Below are 21,435 nucleotides of genomic sequence, written 5' to 3'. Positions count from 1 at the left end.
CACTTTATCGGTGTATGTTTTGTCATAAATGGTCTATATTCTGAAAAAAAGCAATACAAATTATGATGCCCAGTAAGTAGCAATATTGCTTTACAGTGCTTCATTTTTCAGTGGCAGTTGGTGAAGTATGGAATCAGTGAAAAAATATATTTCAATAGACCAATATCATCAATGCAATCAGTCAACTAAGTTTGTGTTGTTCCGCAGTTCTCCTAAATTGTCTATGGTATTTAAGTGCTTCATTGTCTATGGCAGGGGTGGGCAAACTTTTTGGCTCGGGGGCCGCATTGACTTTTAAAATTTGACAGACGGGCTGGGTCAGCACAAGATTTTTTGGGAAACTCCTAACAGCCCCAGCCGGACACCTGAGCGGAGCCCGGGCGGAACTGCCTGTTGCTGCTGCCGGAGCACCACCGGGTCGCCTCCTCCAAGCAGCCCGCCCGCCCGCCCGCCGGGCTTCCCCTCCGCCGTGCGGCTCGGGGCCAGGCATGAACGCAGAGTTAAAAGGAAGCCGAAAGTTGCTGGGAAGTTGCTCGGGTTTCCGGGGCTTCCAGGCTTAAACTTTGCACAGGCAAAGTTTGCAGGCGGGAGCGTCTTCCCGCCAAGGAGCAGGAAGGGTTCCGCCCTGCGGGTGGGCGGGCTGCTTGGAGCGGGCTGCTTAGAGCCACCTAAAGCTAGGCCGCTGCTGGTGGAGCCTTGCCCTGCCTTGGTGCCCCGTTTCCCAGCTCGGTGGTCCTGCTCGGACGGCACTTTAAAAGCCTGCTCCCAGCACCCGAGCAATTTCCCAGCAACTTTCGGCTTCCTTTTAACTCGCGGGCGCTCGCGCCTGGCCCCGAGCCGTGTGACTGAGGGGAAGCCCGGCGGGCGGGCGGGCAGGCTGCTTGGAGGAGGCGACCCGGTGGCGCTCCGGGCTTCCCCTCCGTCGCGCGGCTCGGGGCCAGGTGCAAGCGCCCGCGAGTTAAAAGGAAGCCGAAAGTTGCTGGGAAGTTGCTCGGGTTTCCGAGGCTTCCAGGGTTAAACTTTTGGGCTTCAGGCTTAAACTTTGCACAGGCAAAGTTTGCAGGCGGAGCATCTTCCCGCCGAGAGCGGAAGGGTTCTGCCCGGTGGGTGGGTGGGCGGGCTGCTTGGAGGAGGCGACCCGGCGGTGCTCCGGGTTTCCCCTCCGCCACGCGGCTCGGGGCCAGGCGCGAACGCCTGCGAGGAAAAAGGAAGCCGCAAGTTGCTGGGAAGTTGCTCGGGTGCTGGGAGCAGGCTTTTAAAGTGCCGAGCAGGACCGCCGAGCCGGGAAACGGGGCACCAAGGCAGGGCAAGGCTCCACCAGCAGCGGCCTAGCTTTAGGTGGCTCCAAGCAGCCCGCTCCAAGCAGCCCGCCCGCCCACTGGGCGGAACCCTTCCCGCTCCTCGGACGGAAGACGCTCCCGCCTGCAAACTTTGCCTTTGCAAAGTTTAAGCCTGGAAGCCCCGGAAAAAAAAAGGGGGATCAGCGGGGACTCACCTTCGGAGAGGTCGCACTCGAAGGTGATTTCGAACTCCCAGCTGAGGCCTTTGCAAAGTTCTTCTTTTCTTTCCTACTCCGAGAGCGCTCCGCACTGTTTTGCAGCTTTGGGGGCCACGTGGCGCAGGGCAATACACCACGCCCAGCGATTTTTTTTCAGGGGTGGGCCGGACTGGACAGACCAACGGGCCGGATGTGGCCCGTGGGCCGTAGTTTGCCCACCCCTGGTCTATGGTATTTAAGTTAGTATAGTGCTTATCCATGAACTATCCCTAAAATGAATTCTATCTCTATCTCCCTTTTGCTCTGTCATTACCTTGGAAATTACATGCTGAATTAGCCAGTTTTACAATAGGTCAATAAACCTTATTACTATGCCATAAATCTGACCTTCAAACAAGTCACCAGGTTTTTATTTAGTCTTATCTCACGAGGCAGGGACTACTTTCTCTAAGAAAAGATTAAAAAATCTATTGGTGTTGCAACTACCTTAAGCTGTGAACAGAAACTCAAAGTTCAAATATGTAATGATCACCAATTAAATCTAATTGAGCATTATGGACTTCATATCCTGTTCCAGCCCAATTCTTTCTCATGGCTACATTTAGCTGTCCAATTCAAAGGATTTCTTTCTCAAAGCAGTAACCAGCATTAATGAGTCCTCTATTATATAGTTTTCAATATAGTATATAGTTTTCAAACAGAGCAACAGAAAAATAGGACCAGCTATACATCTCATAATATAATTTTATCTTCTGGTATGTTGCGACATCTAGAAATAATGTTAGTACAAACTACAGCTAAATAATCTCAGCCCTTGAAAACTGTACCTTGCACTAGTTCTTGAATTTGATTTCAATTTGAAATAATAAAATAGCCATTATACAACAGTACAAACAGTTTAGAATATAAACATATAAACAGTACAAGTGCTTTTCTCCAATCCATGATCCATCTCTATTACTTCAAAAGCAAAGATCCACAGATGTTTTGTGATTCCTCATAATAATCAAGGGAAATCAATATTTTTTGTGTTCTTGGCAAAATCAGAAGAATAATTCTTCAGAGGAAGATGATCACAAATTTCATAAATTTGTTCCAATGTTGCCTTTCTCATCAGTGTTGTGCTGTGTTGACCACGTTTCTGTAGAATTGGAATGAATTGAAAGGTTCCAGCATCATCTTCAAGATGGAACTTCTACTATGACCAGCTATACTTACCTGAAAATGTTTAGCTTTAAACCATGAGTACCAAAAGTGCAGAAGAAAAAGCTTTATTCTAGGGAGGCTACTCCTTACCTTATGTACACTTTTTGGATTTTCCAACCAAGCATAGTACATTTCCTCCACATAATTTGAACTAGTTCCACTCAAAAATGGCTCAGCAGCAACAGGTGCACTGTAACACCTGATCTGTTGAAACGTCCTTAGTGCTGCTGCTGCTGCTGGTTTGTTTTGAGAAACTGTCTTAACAGTCTGTGAGGTAGTCAATGGCCTTAGTTTACTAGCACAAGTCCTTAAGTGAAACATTTTTTGTCCTGCAGCAACAGACAGGTTCCTGTTGGGAGAAAAATAAAAACAGAGTCAGCAATTAAACAAAAGTACATAGACTATTAAATTAATCAAGCAGTCAACACAGACTATGGCGATTTATATTTAGAGTCTTTCACTACTCATATGGAGAATAAAAGAGATATGGTGGATCTGATTAAGAATCCCTCTAGTTCATGCTGTTTCCCTTACAGATTTAGAAACCAAAGAACTAAAAAATATGTGGTAGTGAATTATATAGCTTGTACTGTCTACTCTTAATGGCACAATTACCTTCCATCTAGCTTATAATTTAGCTGATGATGCAAGCTCTTATCCCAAAAGCTTCCACTTGCAGAACATGAACAATATTTTCCAGATAGCAGTCACTATCTACCATTTATTCATACTTGTCCAAGTTTTCCCCATGAACTCTCTATGAAACCATTCACTGTTTCAATGCTGCCATATGCTAAATAAATGTTTCAATGCTAACTTTTCCTTCATACATAGATTTTGCACATCAACAAAGTCATGAGAATGTGACAATTTGAACACCTGAATTTTCACTAGTACAATACTTTAAAAAGCAGTTGCTTACAATTAGGTTTAAAATGAATTTCCTTAAAAATGCCTTTGTACTAGTCTCTAAATATCCTAAGAGATGGCTGTCACACAATACAAGGCAGCTTGAAGAATTCCAACATGAAATTATGTCCAAAGGAATAGTAGTGTTGACAGTTCTTCATCTAAAGCAGTAACAGTCTTAAGACTCCATAATGATAACTCAGTTTATTATTGTCTATATTTTAATGGCTCAAAGTCCATTTCATTAGAGGAAATATCAGTTATTATATATTATTCATTCAGCCTTGTACTGATTATGCTAGGAAGGAGGGTCAGTAATTACAACATCCTGATTTCAGTAATGTGGATTTAATCAAAAAATGATGCTTCAGTGCATCTAGGTCTATGAACATAGTACCTGTTTAAAAATATTTAAAACACTTGAATAATTTTGAAGTTCTACATTATGCTGGAAAAAGTTGCAACTATTTTAAAGAGCTACAGATAGGTATTATATTTGTGCTCCTGCATTCTCCAAAGAACTCATTTTGAAACTGAATTCAAAACTCTGGTCACTACTAATAAACATACAACTACCAAAAAAGTAGTTACTATACAGTATTTATTAGACTTAAAATAGTTCATAGTTTATGAAAGATTTTAACGACTTTTAAAAGTTTAAAATGAAGTTCATTATAAAAATATTTTTATTATTTGAAATATCATTATCGTTGCTTTAGCTAAATCAATTTTAAAATCTATTTCTTAATCATCTATTTGTTAAGTATCTCATGAATATTAAACTAATTAGGTCTGCTATTTAAATTATTAAACTATAGAATACTGCAATGCTTTAGCTTCCCTTGAGATAATGGTTTTACATTTATTTTAAATATTTAACTTCCTTAAATTCCATTGATAATTACAGCTATATCCAAACAATACAAGTTGCTTTCCAATTATCTTACTTCTTAATAGGTAAGCTACTGTTCTGGGCTCATGATTATCAAGTTTTAGATCATATGCCTATTTTAATAATTATATGGAATCCTAATTTTGCTAGTTTTGCAACCAAAAGCAAGCATGATTGTTCTGGAAATTAGCAAATGGAACCTTTATTTAAAGCACTATTTCGATTTCCGGTTTGTCGGCTTCGCTAGCGGCAGGGATTTGCGATATTGCGCGATCCCTGCGGCGCTAGCCGTTTTGGGTGCCTCCGATCCGGATGGGTTTGGAGGCTAAGGCTGCCCTGCAGGGGCGGCTGAAGATAGGGGGGATCCAGAGAGGGGTTTGGGGGTGTTGCAGACCCCCTTCCCGGCCGGCAAAACCCCCTTTTCTCAAGACGGTGCAGCGGCGGTCCGTAATGGCCACCACAAAGAAGCCGGCAGCTGGGTAAGAATGTGCAGGAGGAAGAGGAGAAAGTTTTTGAAGTGAAAGTTTTTCTTGGCTGACCCAGGACTTTAAGATACATTTAACATCCTGAAAACTATGGCTTTTTGAATGATACTTTCCAGAAGAGAATTATAAGCGGCAATTTTGAGGTGCTGAAAAGGAAAGTTTACTCTCCTTCCCTATGGAATCAACAAATGGATATTGAGAAACCTGTCTTTTTATAGAAGGTAAAAACTTGCTTTTTGTGATAAGTGGGAAGGGAGAGGACTAAATATATATATATATATATATAATATATATATATATATATATATATATATATATATATATATATAAGATCTTGTTGGAGGAGATGCCTTAAGGATTTGAAGACTGAAATTTATTGCAATAAGGCTTTAAAATACAGATTGGGTCTTTCTTTTTTTCTTAATTGATATTACCCCAGGAAGAGAAAGTGAGAACTTTGTTTTGGCTTGGACTGATTGATGACTTTGGGACTGTTCTAACTTTTGAAACATCTTGGTTGTTTTAAGAAGAAAGAGGAAAAAAAGAAAAGAAAAGATTTATAATGGCTTTATCTGTTGATGAACTGAGAAAAGAATATGAACAAATAAAAAAAGAAGGCAAGGACGCTGTGAAAGAAGCTTTTCTCTTTTTAGAAATGGCGCTTGCTATCTATCAACAAACACAACAACAGATGGAGGCAGCAGCAGCAGAAGAAGAAGAAGCCATATTTAATGAATCTCAAAATCTAATTAAGAAAGAAAGGAGAAAGAGAGGAAGGAAAATGAAGGACTTAAGACTTAAAAAAACACCCAAGAAAGAGAAAAATAAGATGCAAAATCAATATAATGTTAGAAAACAAAAGAAAAAAGGAATACAACAGAGAAGGGAAGCTAACAAGGCAGAGGCTAGGAGAGGGGGGGCGGTAAGAAGGCCTGGTGGGAGAAGAAAGGAAGGGAAAAGGTGGAAAAAAGCCACAAAGCTTTGAAACAAGATGGGAAAAGAGGAATTTTTTTTAAGGGACAAAGGGTAATGTATAATTTCTTTAAAAAAGATTCTGCAAGGTACATAAGATGGTACTGTAGCATTTGTATTAGAAATAGAAAATTAGAATGTTATAAGAATTAATAAGAGATTAAAATATTGAAATGTTTAGTAATGATTGATTTTAAAACCTAATAAAATATTAAAGGGAATGTTTAGAATATTGAGTTTTAATTAAAGAGTCTAACTGACTATGGTGTTGATGCTATTATAAACTTATTATTGTAGCATTTGTTTTTGGAAAAGATAATTGGAATGTTATAAGATTCAATATTTAGATTTATTATTTAACTATGTATTTAATCATTTTGGATTTATTATTTTTCTTTTTAAAAATTAGTAGATAGAATGTACCAAGCAGAATCAGATTGGGTATTAGGTGTTATTTTAAATGTTAATTTAGGGGGATGATAGAAAGGCATCATACTCTGATTAGTGATTTCAGGAGAAATTCTTTTTCCTTTTTACTATGGGGAATGAGACAAATGGATAATAAAGAATGGACAAAAGATACAAATATAATGACTTAAATTAAAATGAATTAAATAAGATAGAATCAAGAGGAGTGAAATGTGTGGAGAAGCTAGTGTAAAAGATATAGAATGGTAAATAAGTTGGGTAGTGGCATGTAAGATGAGCATGAACATAATTGAGGTCCATGTAGAGAGAGGTATCTGGGGCCAAGTTACTTTCCTAAAAGATCTCTTATATTTTTGTGTTTTGTGTGTTTATGTATGTGGGAGAATTAATAAAACCTTGCAGGAATATAGGATGAGAGTGATGGTAACCAAGTCAGAGAGAAATAGATGATAATTATAAATTGGATAAATATAGAGAAAAATAATAATAGTGAAATTGAATATGTTCATATGGAAATGGTCTAAGGTGGAATTATGTTGTATAAAATAGTGTTTTATTTGACTTGTAAAATTTGTAATGGAAAGAGGTTTATATATTTAATGGTTAATGATGGTTTGTTTGTCTTTAAAATTAATAAAATTTGTTTAAAAAAAAAAGCACTATTTCAAAAAGAAAAAAAGAGGGTTTCTTGGCAAATTAAATTGTCAAATTAATTTACCCTGCCATAACCCATTAATGAGACAATTTTGTTGACTAATTTATCTGAATGGATGCAATTCATACAAAACACGATTGCTATTTTTGCATATCTGCTCTATCCTGATACCACTATTTTGCTCTATAATTTGTCTGAAGAAAATGAATCTTTCTAATTCCATGGAGGAAATACAAACACAGTATAGGTAATAAGATACCGATTGGGATGGAGGTCTTCAATAGACAATAATATACTCTTGAAGATCTTGATGTTACTCTTACACATGTGACAGAAAGCTGGGTGCAGGGAACCAACTTTCATTCACCAACTCAGTTGACCCTTTACAAAGAAAGGGAACATTCTGCTGACTTCCATCCCATTCAGAATTTTTGTGGTTGAGTGGGAATCACAGTCCTTTCTGTTGAATACTATATACTACAGAGAATCCTAAGATAAGACAATTTATGCAGTAGTATGTTATTTTAGTATTAAAATATATGTTTGGAAGACACAAACAATACTTCCTTAAGCCTCTTGTATCAAAGATATCTACTTAGTTATAATACACAAACATCAATATTCATTTTGCCCTGGTTTAAATGTCATGAATAAAGTTAAAGATATAGCATACTGTACTGCCTCTGTGATATTCAATATCTCATTATATTCAACTGATAAAGTGAACAGGATACATCCCTGAATAATCTGAATTCAGATATAATCCAGAATAATCTGAATTATTTTACTAATAAAATGATCTGGCTCAATGGTAGACAATCATGTATTTGCCAGGTATACACAAAAGGAAGAATGGTAAGACTTGGAAAAACTACCTCAGCACAAAGCATACAGTACAATTTACATAGGACTATTTTTTAAAAAACTACACAAGAAATATGCAGCTCAGCCAGTCATATGGTTTGGTGGTTCCAGAACCAACTTCTCATAAAAAGGCACTGCAAGCTTCATCATTGTTGTAAAGAGATCACCTAACAACACAAGGACAAGAGAAGCAGCAACATTTTAAAGTAGCTCTGGATATAAAACAAGAAATACAATTTACAAGACTTCATCCAGCCTGATAAGAATCTATGCTGGTTTAATAACTAGGATCTTATACCCAGGAACAACAGACACTTACAATTTATCGTACACAGACCTACGTTTTAAGTGAGAGAAAATCTCATTAGTTGAGATTTCCTTCCTTGTAACTACGTAAGGAAGGGCATCTCAACTGAACACAGTCACCTTGGAGAAGAATACTGTATATGGTGGTAGCTTTGTTTTTCCATGAGGTATAGTAACCACACTGGCTATTTCTGTCATTTCTCCTTGTAACTGAATCAAATGTCCAGTGATTACCTTTTTATCTTCCTCCTGCAACACGTACCAAATAGTAAGTGCCTAAGTTCCTGAAAACATTAATAGTATATGTTCTATTACCTCAGCAAGCAAAATAATACTTTTATTGTCTTTAACTCATTTCTTATGTTAGAGGGCCCCTTACAACACTTTGACTGAGTTCATGAAACACTGTAAAACTAAGTTTATGAAACACAATTGCTATTTTCATTTAACATAATATCACAAGCCATATTATAGTTTTAATGCGATGGCCTGATTCACACAACAGGCAAAGACAATGGATAAATTCCCACAAGAGGCTGAAGTACAGGTTCTGCCAACTTAATTTTAGTTGAGCACAATGTGCTATGCACAAAATGATAAATTCTATATGGTACAGTGGTGAAGTTCCAACACAAACAGAGGAGAGTCAATTTACAGTCATATTGTAGAGTGCCTTCGAGTCAATGCTGGCACTTGGTGACTTCCTGCAGTTTTCTTGGCAAAGATTTTCAGAAGAGGCTTACTATTACCTCCTTCCTAGACCTGAAAGAAAGTGGCTGGCCCAAAGTCACACACAATTTCCCGTTCTGGTGCTTTTACCCTTACACCAATGTGATTCTCTTATATCCATCAGTAATCATCAGTAGTAATATTTGGCTAGGCTCTAATTAACTTATTTTGTTTAAAGAATTCACTGATTCTTGCTAACCTAGTCAACATGCTGCTCTTCACATTTAAAAGTTTGAGACCCAAACATGTATGGTGGTATATCCTCTCCTAATTGTTTGCCTAAATTAAAACCTTGGCTGGTACCTTTTTTTAAAAAAGCTCTTCAAAATTGAAATTAATTAAAGAGAAGAGAGCCTCACCCTGTATATGTTGCTATTCATTGTAGAATATTTTTCATAGGAAGTTATATGTGGTGCCAATTTTACTGGTCTTTGGGTGCCAAGCAAAACTTTTAAAACAACTATTTATGGTATTTCATTGTTATTGTCCCTCAAAAAGTCTTCATTTTATGTTTCTCCACTTGTCTGACCAATATGTACATTAAAAATAAGGAGGAAGGGGGAGACAGTGTCCTTACGAGAAGGACAAATATTTTATTTTACAATATTTCAGACCTATCTCAATCCATTAGGCTTTGAAGTGTGGGTTTGATTTACACTTTGATTCACCTAGCCACAATTTATTGAGTAAATCAGTTTGCTGTATCACCACAACATCCTAAATCAAAGACCAGGCCTGTCAATCCAGTTCACATCAAGGACTAATCACAAACATAGATGGCTCCTATGGTTTGCGCTTAAAAATACATAGGAATACCTAGATTTATACTGCATATATTCGGATCTCTGCAGCAAAGTGTTAAACAAGACCTTCATGTAGCTCAGCACTTCTCAAACCTGGCAACTCTAAGAAGTGTGGGCTTTCAACTTCCAGCTGGGGAATTCTGGGAATTGAAGTCTACTCTTTAAAAGTTGCTAAGTTTGAGAAACGCCACTCATGGTGTCTGCTACACATTTTGCAGTCCACACAGCTTTTCTCTATCTATCAAAAATCACTGTCAGTATTGCTGTTTCATCAAAGTGGGACTTCAAAGAGGTCTAATTACTGGCTTGGCCGCTTCCTTCCTTCATTGTGACTTTCATTCATAAGAAAGGAAAAGAAGGATTGGGGGGGGGCTAAGCGAGTCCGCCGCCCGGAAACTGGCCCACCTGAGGCCTCGGAGAAAGAAGGCCGGCCCGGTTCTGGCAAAGACGGAAGAAGCCGACTCAGCCAACCAGCCGGCATTACACCCAAATAAGAGGCGAGGGAGGGAGGAGGATGGTGGGGAGGTGAGAGAGAGAGAAAGAGAGAGAGAGGAGGGGGGGAGAAGCAGCGCATGCGCGGGAAAGCGAGAAGGCGCGCGGGGTCTGCTGTCCGCTCGCCCGCCCGCCCGCCCATCCGCTGTTCCATCCCGAGCGACGTCGCCTCAAGGACACGCCGGCCTGTAGGACCGCCCCGGCCTCCGGGAAGGGCGGTGTCGGCCGTCCCCGCCCCGATAGTTCCTCTGTGCCGGTAGCTTTCGGGGGACCCGCTTAGCGCCTCAGCCCCCAGCACCCCCCTCACGGCCCGTTACCTGCCAACGCCTCTTCGGTGTTCTATGCCGCCCCCGCACGCTCGCTTGACAGCGCCAACAGCAGACCCCGCCTCTGCCGCTGTACGTCATCACGCACGCAGGCCAACCCTAGAGTTAGAAAGGGAGGGAGAGGCCTCCTCGCCTGATCTTGCAAGGGTGGGTGGAGGGAGACAACCTTGGCGAGGGAGGGTCGCCCGAAAAGTCAGAAGAAACTTTTCCGGGCAGCTGCGCTGTGGCTGAAGAGGCGTCTCCACGAAGGCATCTGGAGCTCAACTCAGCTGGAAGATTTTCACAAAGGGAAGTCAGAATCGGTTGGACGTGGATAGGACACCGATAGGAAATCCCCAAAGTGATGGTCAAATTTATTAGTTATCAGCTTTTGTAAGCTGTAGCTCACCTTTGTGCATCAGGTAAAGTCAACTATTGCTCATGAAAACATACCTTTTAATAAAATTGATGAGCTGGGAAAGGTGCTGCCAGACTCCTGGCTTCTTTTTTTTTGCAGAGATGTGGTAAGGTAAGCAATTCAATGCTCTTCCACAGTATATGGATCAGTGGTAGGATTCAAATTCCCTCCCCACTCCAGGGGGAAGGTTATTGCAAAATCCCATTCCCTCCCCACCCCACTAACCTGCATCCCAGCTCCGTTCTCTATTCAGGGCAACCAAAGAAGACCCAGCCAATCAATTGGGACTCGGGAGGCAGAGAATAGATGGGGACGGGGCCAGTCAGAGGTGGTATTTGCTGGTTCTCCAAACCGGGGGTCTCCAACATTGGCAACTTTAAGACTTGTGGACTTCAACTCCCAGAATTCCTCAGCCAGGTCAGAACCTGCTGAATACCACCTCTGATATGGATGAGAGATCATATGAAAACCTGCATTGTCATGTTGGAAGAAAAATTCCAGGTCCAGTTCTAAGCTGGAGAAAGGCGCTGGAAATAAAATGGAGGCTGATTGGAAAGAGGGTCCGTTTATTGAAGGAGAACCACCAACTGCATGTGATTCTGGGACAGATGCCAAAACAGAGTTGAGGGTGGGTGGGTTTTTATACTTTCTGGATTCCTATGGGGCTATGTAGAGGTCATGGCTGGCTCTATAGACAAAAGGGGAAATGCAAATCCTAGGTGTTTGAGCTAATTTTGTCAACCTTTTGTTGGTTGCTTATTTCAGTTTCTGTCTTGACCCAGTCTTTCTGAATGGATTACCAAATCTGCATTTCTAAAAGCTGGCCTCTTTAGTTTCTGCCTAGGGCAAGGAAACTGGTTCCTGCCCCCCTTAAGATTTTTCCCATTTCTTATTTAGGGGAAATATTATATCCTGCCTTTTTTAATGTTTCCCAACACACTTCATTCTTCTAGAGGGCTTCTCACAGTCAGAATTATATTCCATAATGTATAGAAATCAATAATGTATAGAAATCAATCTGTCTCCCCCTCTCTCTCTCACGTGGGGAGGGGGAAAAATACACTTGCAGTTTCCAGCTTTGCTAAATTCCACAGCTGTAGAGGTGGAGGCAGTTTGAAAGAACAAATCTTTTCTCTAATTCACAGAGGAAAACCATGTTTATGTTGACTTATCCAGGAAGTCCCACTGCACATCAGTGAGCAAACTCCTCTGAAAATATATTCCTGGCAGGTTTTACTCCACTTCTGTGTGCAACGCAAGGAGCATTTTATAATCCCAACAATGTCCCTTCGAGGTAGGTCAGGTTTATCGAGGTAGGCCTCAGTAAAACAAGTGGAGAGATATTTGCATATATTGTGCGTCTTAATTTTTCTCGCAGGGGCAAGTGATGGCTGGAGTTTAAAACAGGTAGCATATGGATCTCCCTAAAGTGGGGGCATTTGAGTAGGCCAGTAGGGGAACTGGGTGCTTTCATGAATTCAGGGGTTTATAGTGGATGTTGGGGTCCCAAATCCGGATGACTGGACTTCCAACTATCACAATCCCCAATTTATGAATGGGAACTCTGGAATCCAATTGGGAAAGGCTGAAATACGCTGTACATTACAACAGAGCACACATGCTTATAGTACGATGCAACAGATGGTGCATCGACTTACCCTGGGAGCTGAGTTCACACAATACCTTAATCGGGTCATTTAGAAACCTAGTGGCTGCGGGCACCCATTGCAGTGCTTCGGTAGATCTAATTTTGATTATTTTGGGGTGGTGGTGGTTTGGTGTACAATAAGGGTGAACTCACGCCCTTATTTTATGGCTTATTGTTTCGTGCAAACACAAAAAGCGGTGAAATTCAGCCTTTGGATTCAATCCAACGCAGCCATTATCTCGGTTTACCCCGCACGCTGAATCATAAACTGCGGCTTTGCTCCGCATTAGGAAGGCTTCTCACTGGGTGGTCGAATGCATCAAGAAAGACACCAACGCAGGTTCTATCTTGGGTGAGCTGCCCCGATCACAAGTTCGGGAAGCTCTTTTATTAAAAACACATAGTGATACGTCACAAGCGGTGAATTCTATCCAATCATTATGTTACATGAGTAGAAATATTAGTGCACACATAGTAACATCCAATCACAGTTACATGGTCAGTTTGAAAGGTACAAAGTAGCAAATCAGCGTTTGCAGTCGTTATTAGCCCATGATGACGTTTTGTCGATTGATGTTCTCTGTTCCTGGTACGCTTTCAGCCTATGTGAGGCCTTGAGGCCTTGAGGCCTGGTATGTACCGAAGCTGATTTATTACTGCATCTCCTCTGTTTTAGTTTTATATGGAGAAAATTCTTCTGGATCTTCGTCATTGCCCATGCAAAAATCTGTGCGAGCGTACGCATCAGGGTCTTCTGAGGGTATGACTTTGTACAGAGGTTCCTTTTCCCAGAGGGCATTAACCTGTGCAATGGCGCGCTTTTCAGCTAACAAGGATAGACTATTGGAGATAGTGCGAATAAAAATTGGCAATACACATGGAAGAATAACGCATCCTGCAGCAATCATACCTATGAGAGCTACTATAGCTTGTAATCCTGGTAGTTTTGGAAACCAGGAACTAAAAATATTTTTAAAATCAATACCTTGCCATACTTGATTAGGATTATAGGTTAATTGTTGCATCTCATGTAATCTAAAGCTAAACGATTTTGGTAGACAGCTGTGCATAATTTGTCTGTAGCAGTTGCTAGAGTGTTTAGAGCCTTGTCTATTCGTTGGCCAGCTAAATCTAAAACAGCTTGTAAACGAATAATTCTATTAATCATATATATGGGGGTTCTATACCCATAGGACCCGTCTTGGGCCCAAGTAGCCATGTCGTAGGTGCAGACGATTCTTTCTGAGCTCCAGGTATCCCCTGTATATTCTGATTGACAGGGGAAGCCTGCAAAGGCATTATCGGTGTTTCTTTTCCTGCGGGATAATGTATCATACACAGGGATGCCTAGCTCTTGCTTAATAGAGATCGGGAGGAGGAAAAAGGAAGGTCTTATCCACCCCAATGCACATGACCCTTGCCAATCTGCAGGAAGGGACGGATAGGTTAGGTTACCACAAATCCAATACATGTTATTTGGGGCTGTCCAAATTTGGGAAGATGTTGTGTCATTGAGATAAGGGAGGAGGGAGGTGTTGAATTTGGCAGGTGTGGTGGTAGCATTGTCAGGTGCTGTCCAAGTCTGGTAGGAGTTATCCCATGTACCTTTTGCAATTTTTTCTGCTATATCCATTAACAAGTTTTTTGCAATAACACTGGTATCAGGGGCTTTATCTAATTTCCTCAAATTATAGTATACCGACCAACCTAATGATGTTTCCTTACCTTCATAAATTATTTCGGTTGTTATGGTAATGTAAGTGTTTGGATCCGATCCGGTGCCATCAGTCCCTATACCATAAGTATCCAAAGCAGGGTGTTGTCTGGAGACGGTGATTTCTACCTTATTGTCTGTGGTAGACCCTGATATTCGTTTGAAATGTGACAGATGATTGCAGCCTGAGTACCCTCCCCTGGTATAATCACAGACACAAGACCAACCTAAGCACTCGACGGAACCTCCACAAGGGATCCATTGATTGGGGTTCCCTATGGCCCAATTAGTGGGTGTAGGACACAAATATTTATGATTGTGAGCGTATGTTGTTTTCCAGTCATCCGACCCGCATGAATACCCCCCTGGTTTAGAACAAGCAACACAAACATCAAGGGTTAAAACAATTGGGTTAGTACCATCCTTGAGCACGGTGGTGTGGTTTAGGTAATAAAGTTTTCCCTCCCCCTCAGGATCAGATCTGCCAGAGGCTCTTGGAAGTCCCGCCCATAAGGTAATGTTGAGACGTACAGCCGTCTTGGGATCGTAGCAAATGGTTTTTGAGTTCATCTTACATAGATGGTACATGGTTCCGTTGTTTTGGCAAGTTTTTCTGGTAGGAAGGCACTTCTGCGGTTGTTGGGTATGGTAGATGAGAGTTAGTTGAATGAAGCCTGCTTGTGTGGTTTTGATCAGGCAGGGGGCGCAGCCATCTGACACGCTGGTGGGATTCTGCGATCTCTAACGGAGCCATGGTTGAGGGAGTGTCGACCATCTGAGATAGGGGGGAAAAATGTCCCCAGATGCGGTGCAGGTCAGCAGAAGGGGAGTACCTGGCGTAAAGTACGTCACTCGAGATGGAATGGATACCTTGGAGGCATGTGCAGCAAGAAGGAGGAAGAGGGTCAGCAAGGCAACGAGATGAATCATGTTGGTATGTCTGCGGGTGGTGATTTTTCTACCTTGGGGTGGTATGGTCTGACGTGTCGTCCAGGAACCCACAGGACACGATCTAGAAGCTGGATAGCTGCGTAGCCATGACCCCAGGTGAGGAGACCAGCAGAGCCCTTCCAAGTAGGGTCTGGCAGTTGGCGGTAGTATACCTGTGGTTTGGGAGAATCAGGGGAAGGGGGGAGGAAAAATGTCGCTCCGTTGCCGTCACAGCAGGGGTGCCGGAGAGATTGAGGAAGTTGAGGGTATAAAGACAGAGATTAAGGGTGTCTCGCATCGCCGGGAGGCCAAGGTTTTTTTCCCCTTTGATAAATGTCGTTCTAACGCTGTTTTTAGCGTTAGGTTAGTTCTCTCTACCAGGGCTTGTCCTTGACTATTATAAGGAATCCCAAATTTGTGGGTAATTTGCCACAGCACAAAATTCTGACATAGCTGTGCTAGTGTATGCAGGACCATTATCTGTTTTTATTTCATTTGGGCGTCCCAATGATGCAAAAGTGCGAATGCAATGATTGATGACATGTTTGGAGGCTTCTCCTCTTTGCGGGGTCGCCATTATGAACCCTGAATAAGTATCAATTGTGACATGCAGATACTTCCAGGGGGCAAACGGAGGAAACTGAGTAATGTCCATCTGCCATATTTCACAGGCTTTCAACCCGCGGGGATTTACCCCAAGGGAATGGAATGGGCTTGTTGACTGCAGGTGTGGCACTGCTGTCTAATGGCTGAGGCTTCGGCCATAGTGAGGTTGAAATGTTTCATGAGAGCTTTAGTATTTTGATGGAAGTATGAATGGCTCTCCCAAGGAGTTAATGTGTGTGAGGTCATGATACCTGCAGCTGCTTGATCAGCCACATCATTTCCTTCCTGGAGGATTCCTGGGAAGGGTTGGTGGCTGCGAATGTGTGCTACAAAGAGTGGGTGCTGGCGCTGTGCAACAAGGTGTTGCAATGTAACAAAAAGAGAGAGAAGATTTTTATCAATAGCGGGAGAGAGGTAAGAGTCGTGAATAGTAGAGACTATTTGGGTAACATATAGGCTGTCTAAGATTAAATTGAGGGGTTTGTTAAAATTCTGGAGGACTAATATGGTTGCAGCAAGTTCAGCCCTTTGTGGTGATGTCTGCACAGGGGTGGTTTTAGTGTGCCACACCCCATTCCTTTGCCAAGCGCATGCCCCTCGTTCTCTACTGCCATCAGCAAATATAGTCAAGGCATTGACCAAAGGTCCTTTGCTGATGGGAGAGGAGAAAGAGATGGGTATTGTCCGAATGATTTGAAAACGTGGATCAGCGGGCGGGTGGCAGGAAACTAGTCCAGGCCAGTCGGCTAAGGCAAACTGAATTTCCTGGGAGTTTTGGAATAGAGATTCCCATATTTGTAGCGAAAAAGGGATAAAAAGTGTGGAGACATCTATTCCCATAAGTAATTTTGCACGGCTCCTGCCTTTTATGATCAATTGAGCCAATTGAGCTGATTTGGAAGTGATGGAGCATCGTGGCGTATGGGAAAGATGGATCCACTCTATGATGTGGAGTTTTTGGTCTTTTTGAGTTACCGCTGCGGTCATAAGCCTTGGGGTGGCTAAAATGACCACATCTAGAGGAGTATTGGCAGCAGCTCTATCTACCCATATTTTTCGAATATTTTCTTCTATTTGATTTATTGCTTGAAGCTGAGGTTGCTGCAAGGATATTATGTCAGCAGGCTTTTTCCCCCAAGTAAGGGCTTCAAACAATGGAGAAAGAATATCAGTGGTTAAAGACAGGAAAGGTCGGGCCCAGTTTACGGTACCCAGATATTGCTGAAGTTGAACCAGAGTGGGTTGAGAAGGTAGAGACAGAGAGGGAAGTGAAGGATAGGCAGTAGTTGAAAGCATTTTATAGCCCAGATATGCGTACGGAGTTAGTACTTGTACTTTTTCAGGTGCTATATGCAAACCTCCTTTTGCAAGAACGGCTTTCAGGAAGGAAAATGAAGTGAACACTGTACCCGGTGGCCCGGGAGCGGCAACAAGGATATCATCCATGTAGTGATATACCAGAAAGTTTGGAAAGGCAGAACGATAGGGTAGCAAGACATTATTGACATAGTGTTGACACATGGTGGGGCTATTGAGCATACCTTGAGGTAATACTTTCCACTGAAAGCGGGAGGAGGGAGAGGAGTTGTTTAAGCGAGGCAGTGTAAAAGCGAATAAGGCACGATCTTGTTCATGCAAGGGGATAGAAAAAAAGCAGTCCTTTAAATCAATGACCATGAGATCAAATTTCTCAGGGATGATGTTGGGATTTGGAAGACCACATTGTAGTGCCCCCATTGGTTTTATTATTGTGTTCATGGCTCTTAGATCCTGTAAGAGCCTCCATTTTCCTGACTTTTTCTTTATGACAAAAATGGGGGTGTTATATGGGCTGACAGATGGTTCAACGTGCCCTTTGACAATTTGGTCCTGGACAAGTGATTGCAGGGCCTCTAGTTTGTCTATTGTGAGGGGCCATTGGTCTACCCAAACAGGTTCTGTGGTTTTTAATTGTAGCCGCAGTGGAGTTCTAGCAAAAGATTCCATTAATCAATAATGAGTTTTGTGTTAAGTTGAGACATAAGATCACGGCCCCACAGGTTAGTATGTAATGGAAGAACCAAGGGTTGGAGGTAGGCAGTGTGAGAAATATCAGAGGAACTCACCGGTAGCCAGTGTTTGCTACGGTGGGCGTGCTGAACTCCTCCCACTCCCCCGAACGGCTGGGGCAGTTTCCAAAGGCCAATCGTCCAGCCACTCAGCCGTTCGGATGACACTTACGTCAGCTCCAGTATCTAAGAGACCCGAAAAGACTTTGTTACAGATTGTGAATTGTAACACAGGCCTGGCTTGTTCCACTGTTTGATGGACAGTAAATGCCCACGCATCAGCCGTTTTAACAGGCACCGGAACAGCGGTTGCTACTAATTCTCCCTTGCTAAATTTTGTGGGAGTATTTCCAATTACTGCCATGGCCACTGATGAAAAGTCATCAGAATCTCTCAGAAACGGAGAAGCAATGATTCCCCTTGCCATGAGGTCTCGGATGGGATAAATTATGAGGGGCGTCATGGCAGGAGGGATCGTTTTCAGGCATGTGGGGAGAAAGTAAACAGTGCCTGGAATGTCAATCTCCATATCTTCTGAGGCAATTAGTTGGAAAGATATGGAGTCAGCCTTTGGAACGGGGCTGGCTGATCGCCCCCCCTCTAGTTTCCCTGTGGCTGAGGAGTGCTGCTGCGACACTGATTTGCCCAGTGGTACCCTTTCTTGCACCTTGGGCATATTGTTTTAGGCTTGGTGTTGTTTTGTGTATTGTCTCTGGCTCTGCATTGTGCTTTGAAATGGCCTGGCTTCCCACAATTGAAGCAATTTCCGGCTGGCCTGTTTTGAGAATTTGCTTGCTGCAAGGCCATGGCCAGATGCTCCATATTGTAAGAGACAGTTCCCACGATTCTGCAAGCCTTTAGATAGTCCGAGAGGGAAGCCCCCCCTCGGGCAGATAGAGGCTGCAGAATCCTCTTGCAATCCTCATTTGCATTTTCAACAGCCAGTTTTAACAGAAGCTCTTTACGGGCTTCTTCATTTGAGATTTGTCTCTGAATGGCTTTCTGAAGTTCCTCTACAAACTCAGCATAAGGCTGATGTGAGCCTTGAGTGATTTTTGAAAAGGATCCTACGATGCCAGAGGTAGGATCATCGACTTTGTCAAGGGCTTTGACCGCTATGATACTGATAAAGGCAAGAATACGTTGTGGGAGTGCCATCTGAGCTGCTAAGTCCATATATCGCCCCGCACCGAAGATTTGATCCGCTCTCACGGCCGTGCCACGATCGCGGGCAAATCTTTCAGCTTTGGCGCGAAAGTCTGACTCCCAAACAACATACTGCGGTCCCGTCAGTATCATACGGAAAAGATCTTTCCAATCTTGGGGTAACATGAAAAAGGAGGTGCTGATGGTGTTAATGAAGCCTCTGACATATGGTGCCTGGATGCCGTACATGGCCACGGCTTGTTTTAAATCTCTGATTAATTTCATGGGTAAAGGTTCAAGTCTAGGCACCGTATTTCCGGTTCCATCCCCTATATGTTCAACAGGACAGAGAGAGAGCTCCTCCAGGGTAAGAGAGCCCTCCCTGCGTCCCTGCGCCATGGCTTGTGCGATCGCTCCCATGGGTGTTTGATCCTCCGCTGAGTTTGAGTTAGGAGGATTTATGGGTTTAGGAGCAGTGGGGGAGGAAGCTTCTAACGGGAGAGCGTCCTTTGTTTTGGTTTCAGCTGTATAGGGAGGAGGACCCTCCTTAGGGGAGGGGGCTTTGGTCAGTGCTAAACCATGGATTTTTAAACATTCCATGACTATTCTCCATGTGGTCAGAATCTTTGGCGGAGCCCTGGGGTTATCATGAAAACAGTCACCCAAACGTTGCCATGTGGAGACTTTCAAGGACCCTTTCTCCGGATAAGCCGGGCATTGTGTGTAAATGTAAGTCAAAAGGGTAATAAGGTCCTTCTTAGTTGGAACCGGGAGCGTTTTGCCCTGATTCCTAAGAATAAGAATTGAGCTCTTCGTTAATTCTCCTAATTCCTGCAAATGTGCTATCTGCGCTTTGGAGAACTTTCCGCCCATACTCACCTGAAGGGAGGATGTCTTCTTTGCAGAAGATTCCTGGGGAGGGATCCGTGACACGAAACGGCGTCCCTGGGTTGCAACTGGCTCGTCCGACCGAGTGAGATAAACAGTCGAAGACAGACGCACCCGTTTATTTTAACGGATCACGTCGGGGTCACCAAATGCGGCTTTGCTCCGCATTAGGAAGGCTTCTCACTGGGTGGTCGAATGCATCAAGAAAGGCACCAACGCAGGTTCTATCTTGGGTGAGCTGCCCCGATCACAAGTTCGGGAAGCTCTTTTATTAAAAACACATAGTGATACGTCACAAGCGGTGAATTCTATCCAATCATTATGTTAAATGAGTAGAAATATTAGTGCACACATAGTAACATCCAATCACAGTTACATGGTCAGTTTGAAAGGTACAAAGTAGCAAATCAGCGTTTGCAGTCCAGTTATTAGCCCATGATGACGTTTTGTTGATTGATGTTCTCTGTTCCTGGTACGCTTTCAGCCTACGTGAGGCCTTGAGGCCTTTAGGCCTGGTATGTACCGAAGCTGATTTATTACTGCAATAAACCAACCGGGGTGGCTCCACAGTTTGCAGGGCAGGTGACGCTTCAGAAGCCACAAACCAACCAGGCTTGGCCAAGCTAAATTCTGCAGACTTCGGAGAAGAAGCCCAGAGCTCAGGGGCTCCCTCCAGCCAGTTTGCAGGGCTTGGCGTTTCCTCACTTGCCTTGCCCAGGGCAACGGCGATCGAAGTCTTTGCCCAGAAGGGTCGTCCGGTTTCGGAGTAAAAAATGCCTGTCCGCTCCCTTGGCAAGCCTAGCCTGGTCTTGTTTGCTCCAAGGCTGTGCGCCAGGTTAGGGGCCCTGGTTCCACATTGCAGAGCGAGCCGCTTTTCCGTCTTAGGCGGCGCTAGAGATGCACCGGGACTAAGCATAGCCGAATTTGGCTCAGCATTGGGCACTTATTTATTTGACTTAATTTCCAAGAAACGGAAAGAACTCGTGAAAATTTAACGGCTCTTGTGTACGGATATTCTTAGAGATATCGGCTATGTAAATATATGTATTACGTATATTTGCAGTTGAAATATTAACCTTTAAATCGCTACTTTTACCAGTAGGAAAAAGATTAAACATACTCTGTGCAGCAGAGGTGGTATTCAGCAGGTTCTGACCAGTTCTGGAGAACCGGTAGCAGAAATTTTGAGTAGTTCGGAGAATCGGCAAATACGAGATGTCTGAGTGGAGATTTTACAGTATCCTTTCCCTGCCACGCCTACCAAGCCACACTCACAGAACCAGTAGTAAAAAAAATTGAATCCCATCACTGCTGTGCAGTCAAAATCTCTAAATAAACTTCCCCCTAGTCTTTCTGGTAATAATAGGTGTGTTCCAATATAGAAAGAGGAAATTCTTTAGGCCTTTTTAAACAGTTGAAGGATAACAATCTGTTCACAAATCACAATGACTCAACTTCCCCATTCCAAATAGTTTAAAGAACACTATTTCTT

The 21,435-nt window shown here is 42.8% G+C and overlaps 2 protein-coding genes across 6 annotated transcripts in view; one reads left to right on the top strand and one right to left on the bottom strand.

Moving 5' to 3' along the window:
• The window catches only part of OGDH (oxoglutarate dehydrogenase), a 53,537-nt gene extending 42,905 nt beyond the window's left edge, over positions 1-10,632 (bottom strand). For 4 of the 5 annotated variants that reach the window (XM_087969671.1, XM_087969675.1, XM_087969670.1 and 1 more), the window contains exons 1-2: positions 10,558-10,632; positions 2,795-3,053 (exon numbers count right to left, since the gene is read on the bottom strand). In XM_087969671.1, the coding sequence (XP_087825797.1) occupies positions 2,795-3,025 (231 nt within the window). In that variant the 5' untranslated portion in view covers positions 3,026-3,053; positions 10,558-10,632. Of the gene's footprint in view, positions 1-2,794; positions 3,054-8,450; positions 8,496-10,557 lie in introns of those variants that run through there. The other variant, XM_087969674.1, reaches the window with a different exon arrangement.
• A 205-nt stretch (positions 10,633-10,837) lies between these two features.
• The window catches only part of LOC113414467 (interleukin-36 receptor antagonist protein-like), a 36,328-nt gene continuing 25,730 nt past the window's right edge, over positions 10,838-21,435 (top strand). Inside the window, exon 1 of the mRNA XM_026671369.2 lies at positions 10,838-10,967. The gene's annotated coding sequence lies outside the window, so the exon portion shown is untranslated. The remainder of the gene's footprint in view (positions 10,968-21,435) is intronic.

This window comes from Notechis scutatus, chromosome 7 (genome assembly GCF_049901735.1).
Source record: "Notechis scutatus isolate UNSWTSFEM ecotype Mainland chromosome 7, rNotScu1.2, whole genome shotgun sequence".
Taxonomy (NCBI): Eukaryota; Metazoa; Chordata; class Lepidosauria; order Squamata; family Elapidae; genus Notechis; species Notechis scutatus.
Note: the sequence above shows the minus strand (reverse complement) of the source record. Positions and strands in the feature narration are given on the sequence as shown.